The 4,607-nt window shown below is 58.3% G+C and overlaps 1 protein-coding gene across 1 annotated transcript in view; it reads left to right on the top strand.

Annotated features, from left to right (window-relative positions):
- LOC106900011 (rho GTPase-activating protein 27-like) overlaps window positions 1-2,791 on the top strand; it is a gene marked incomplete at its 5' end in the record, with an annotated part of 25,426 nt that extends 22,635 nt beyond the window's left edge. The window contains 2 exons of the mRNA XM_014961967.1: window positions 2,363-2,581; window positions 2,697-2,791. Of these exons, the coding sequence (XP_014817453.1) occupies window positions 2,363-2,581; window positions 2,697-2,765 (288 nt within the window). The remainder of the gene's footprint in view (window positions 1-2,362; window positions 2,582-2,696) is intronic.
- Window positions 2,792-4,607: the final 1,816 nt, after the last annotated feature.

Below are 4,607 nucleotides of genomic sequence, written 5' to 3'. Positions count from 1 at the left end.
CCCCGCCAGCAGCCACCGCCACCTCCCAGGGACGTGTCCCACCACCCCAAGCAGCCCCACGGAGGTGGGGGGCAGCCAGGGAGCTGTGTTGGGGGGTGCTGAGGGCCCGATTTGGGGATGGGGCTGTCGGTCTCAGCAGCCAGAGGGATCAGGGCGCTGGGGTTGGGGGTGCAAGGGCAGAGTCTGGGGGTGATGGAGGTGTCCCAGGGTGTGGGTGATGCTGAGGGTGACGGGGTGAGGGTGGGGGTGGTGTGGGTGCGAGGGCTGGGGGTGTTAATGGCAGTGATGTGGGTGCAGAGGTTGGGGGGTGCGGGTGACGGGCGGTGGTGGGGCTGCAGATGGTGGGGACGATCATGGTTTGGGTGCCGAAGATGGGGGCGCAAGTTCTGGGGTGCCCATGCCAGTGGTTGGGGGGCAGCTGATGTGGGGGCTGATGAAGTGGGGATGAACTGGAGAGCTGAGGAACTGGGGAGCCCAGAACTGGACCCAGTGCTCCAGATGGGGCCTCACCAGGGCAGAGCAGAGGGGGAGGACTCTGAGGAGAAAGACCTAGGAGTCCTGGTGGACAACAGGATGACCATGAGCCCACAATGTGCCCTTGTGGCCAAGAAGGCCAATGGCATCCGGGGGGGAGGGAGGCTTCAGGAAGAGTGTGACCAGCAGGTGGGTGGAGGGAGGTCATCCTGTCCCTCTGCTCTGCCCTGGTAAGACACCGGTGACGGGGTGAGGGTGGGGGTGGTGTGGGTGCGAGGGCTGGGGGTGTTAATGGCAGTGATGTGGGTGCAGAGGTTGGGGGGTGCGGGTGACGGGCGGTGGTGGGGCTGCAGATGGTGGGGACGATCATGGTTTGGGTGCCGAAGATGGGGGCGCAAGTTCTGGGGTGCCCATGCCAGTGGTTGGGGGGCAGCTGATGTGGGGGCTGATGAAGTGGGGATGAACTGGAGAGCTGAGGAACTGGGGAGCCCAGAACTGGACCCAGTGCTCCAGATGGGGCCTCACCAGGGCAGAGCAGAGGGGGAGGACTCTGAGGAGAAAGACCTAGGAGTCCTGGTGGACAACAGGATGACCATGAGCCCACAATGTGCCCTTGTGGCCAAGAAGGCCAATGGCATCCGGGGGGGAGGGAGGCTTCAGGAAGAGTGTGACCAGCAGGTGGGTGGAGGGAGGTCATCCTGTCCCTCTGCTCTGCCCTGGTAAGACACCGTCTGGAGCACTGGGACCAGTTCTGGGCTCCCCAGTTCCAGAAGGACAGGGAACTGCTGGAGAGGGGACAGCAGAGGCTACAAAGATGATGAGGGGCCTGGAGCATCTCCCTTATGAGGAGAGGCTGAGGGACTTGGGGCTTTTTAGCCTGGAGAAGAGAAGGCTGAGGGGGGATCTGATCAACACCTATAAATACTTCAAGGGTGGGTGTCAGGAGGATGGGGCTGGTCTTTTTTCACTGGTGCCCAGGGACAGGACAAGAGGAAATGGGCACAAACTTAAATATAGAAAGTTCCACCTCAACACGAGGAGGAACTTCTTTCCTGTGAGGGTGGCAGAGCCCTGGCAGAGGCTGCCCAGGGAGGTGGTGGAGTCTCCTTCTCTGGAGACATTCAAACCCACCTGGACACGTTCCTGTGGGACCTGCTCTGGGTGGCCCTGCTCTGGCAGGGGGTTGGACTGGATGGTCTCCAGAGGTCCCTTCCAACCCCATGTGATTCTGTGAAGCGGGTGCAAGGGGTGCTGATGCCAATGGTTGGCGTGTAAATGTGGATGCCAACCACGTGGGTGTGAGTTCTGGGGTGCTGATGCCGACGGTTGGCGTGTAAATGTGGGTGCGAGTTCTGGGGTGCTGATGCCGACGATGTGGGTGCAGATGAAGTGGGTGCAGATGTGTGTACAAATTCTGGGGTGCTGAGGCCAAGGGTTGGGGTGCAGATGGAGGCAATCCGGGTGCAAGTTGTGGGTTACTGAAGCCCATGCTCTGGGTGCAGATCCCGGGGTGCAGGTGCAGTGGGTGACACGGGTACTAGGGATGCAGGTGCTGACCTTTGGGGACCACAATGCCCCAAGCCCAAACTCCCTCCACGTTCTCAGGCCGCACTCCCCTGCCCTGACGTGGGTGATGTGGGTACCCACCTCCACCACCCGGCCATCTGCATTCCATCACAGCTCCTGCCCCATGTGAGGAGGTGTCTCGGGCATCTCCTGGGTGCCCAGGCAGGAGGGACACCCCATCAGTCAGGATAGGGCAGGATCCAGCCCCTCTGTCCCCTCACCCAGCCTGGGTACCACGGCGAGGACATCCCAGGAGCACCGTCCCCAGCATCCCACCCACCACCAACCACAGCACCCGAGTGACCCATCCATGTCCCCTCAGGCACGCAAGGAGCCAGCAGAACCACCTGCCCCCGTCTACCTCAACATCCAGGAGCTGCAGGAAGAAGCCGCAGCCACCAGCTCGGCCCCGGGGGAGACCAGCAGCTCGGTGTTGGACTGGGAAACCCACACGGACACGGACAGTGGACATTTGTTTTATTATAACCCGGTGACGGGTGAGACCACGTGGGACTGTCCCTTTGGGCAGGCAGAAGATGGAGTGAGTCCCGTCGCCTCTCCCGCCTCCTCGCTCGCCCACAGCCCGGACTTTTCCGAGTGGGAGCAGTACGTGGACGAAGCCAGCGGACAGGCTTTTTTCTATAATTCGGTAACAGGTGAGACGTCGTGGGACCCTCCCCATGCAGGAGACGGCAGCAGCTCCCAGGATATGTACCCTGGGGTGACGCGGTACGGTCCCATGGAGCAGAGGGTGAGCACCCAGCGAGGCGCGGGGATGATGGGGATGGGGATGGAGATAAGGACAGAGACGGAGATGAGGTGGAGACAGAGATGGAGATGGAGATGGAGATGGAGATGGAGATGGAGATGGAGATAAGGATGGAGATGGAGCTAAGGATAGAGACAGAGATGGAGATGGAGATGGAGATGGAGATGATGTAGATGGAGATGGAGACAGAGACGGAGATGGAGATGATGGAGATGGAGACGGAGATGGAGATGGAGATGATGGAGATGGAGATGGAGATGGAGATAAGGATAGAGATGGAGATAAGGTGGAGACAGAGACTTTGACGGAGATGGAGATGGAGATGGAGATGGTGATGGTGATGGAGATAGATGGTGATGGAGATAGATGGAGATGGAAATGAGATGGAGATGGAGACAGGGATGATGATAGACATGGAGATGGAGATGAAAGGGGGTTGGAACTAGATGATCTTTGAGGTCCCTTCCAACCCAAACCATTCTATGATTCTATGAGATGGAGACGGAGATGGAGACAGAGATGGAGACGGAGATGGAGATGGAGATAGATGGAGATGGATACAGGGATGGTGATAGACATGGAGGTGGAGATGGAAACAGAGACTGAGATAGAGATGGAGATGGGGATGGAGACAGAGTAAATTTGCAGATCACATCAAGTTGGGCAGGAGTGCTGACTTGCTGGAGGGTAGGGTGACTCTACAGAGGGATCTGGACAGGCTGGCTGGATGGGCCAAGGCCAATGGTGTGAGGTACCATAAGGCCAAGTGGCGAGTCCTGCCCTTGGGTCACACCAGCCCCATGGATGCTCCAGGCTGGGGGAAGAGCGGCTGGAGCTGCCCGGCAGAAAAAGACCTGGGCATGTTCATCAATGGATTCTACAGAAGGATCTGGATAGGCTGGCTAGATGGGCCAAGGCCAATGGTGTGAGGTACCACAAGGCCAAGTGCCGAGTCCTGCCCTTGGGTCACACCAGCCCCGTGGATGCTCCAGGCTGGGGGAAGAGCAGCTGGACCTGCTCAGTGGAAAAAAACCTGGGCGTGTTGGTCAATGGCTGACTAAACATGAGCCAGCAGTGTGCCCAGGTGGCCAAGAAAGTCAACAGCATCCTGGCTTGTGTCAGGAATAATGTGGCCAGCAGGACTGGGGCAGTGACCAACCCACTGTCCTGGGCACTGGTGAGGCTCCACCTTGAGTACTGTGTCATTTTGGGCCTCTTGTGACAAGAAAAACATTGAGGGGCTGGAGTGTGTCCAGAGAAGGGCAATTGCGCTGGTGAGGGGTCTGAAGCACAAGTCTTGTGAGAAGAGGCTGAGGGAGCTGGGGGTGTTCAGCCTGGAGAAGAGGAGGCTGAGGGGAGACCTTCTCGCTCTCTCCAACTCCCTGAAAGGAGGGTGTAGCCAGGGGGGGTCGGTCTCTTCTCCCAAGAAACAGGCGATGAGACAAGAGGAAATGGCCTCAAGTTGCACCAGGGGAGATTTAGGATGGATATTAGGAAGAATTTCTTCACTAAAAGGGTTATCAAGCCTTGGCAGAGGCTGCCCAGGGCAGTGGTGGAGTCACCATCCCTGGAGGTATTTAAAAACCGGGCAGACGTGGTGCTGAGGGACATGGGTCAGTGGTGGTTTGGGCAGTGTTGGGTTGACGGTTGGACTCGATCTGAAAGGTCCCTTCCAACCTTGATGATTCTATGATTCTATGAATGAAGATGTGGATGGAGACAGGGAAGTGGATGGAAATGGAGATGAGATGGAAACAAAGACAGAGACAGAGATGGAGACAGGGATGGGGATGAGGGT

The sequence above is a fragment of the Calidris pugnax genome, unplaced genomic scaffold (assembly GCF_001431845.1).
Source record: "Calidris pugnax isolate Ruff unplaced genomic scaffold, ASM143184v1 scaffold1018, whole genome shotgun sequence".
Taxonomy (NCBI): domain Eukaryota; kingdom Metazoa; phylum Chordata; class Aves; order Charadriiformes; family Scolopacidae; genus Calidris; species Calidris pugnax.
This window is presented reverse-complemented; position numbering and strand designations above follow the sequence as displayed.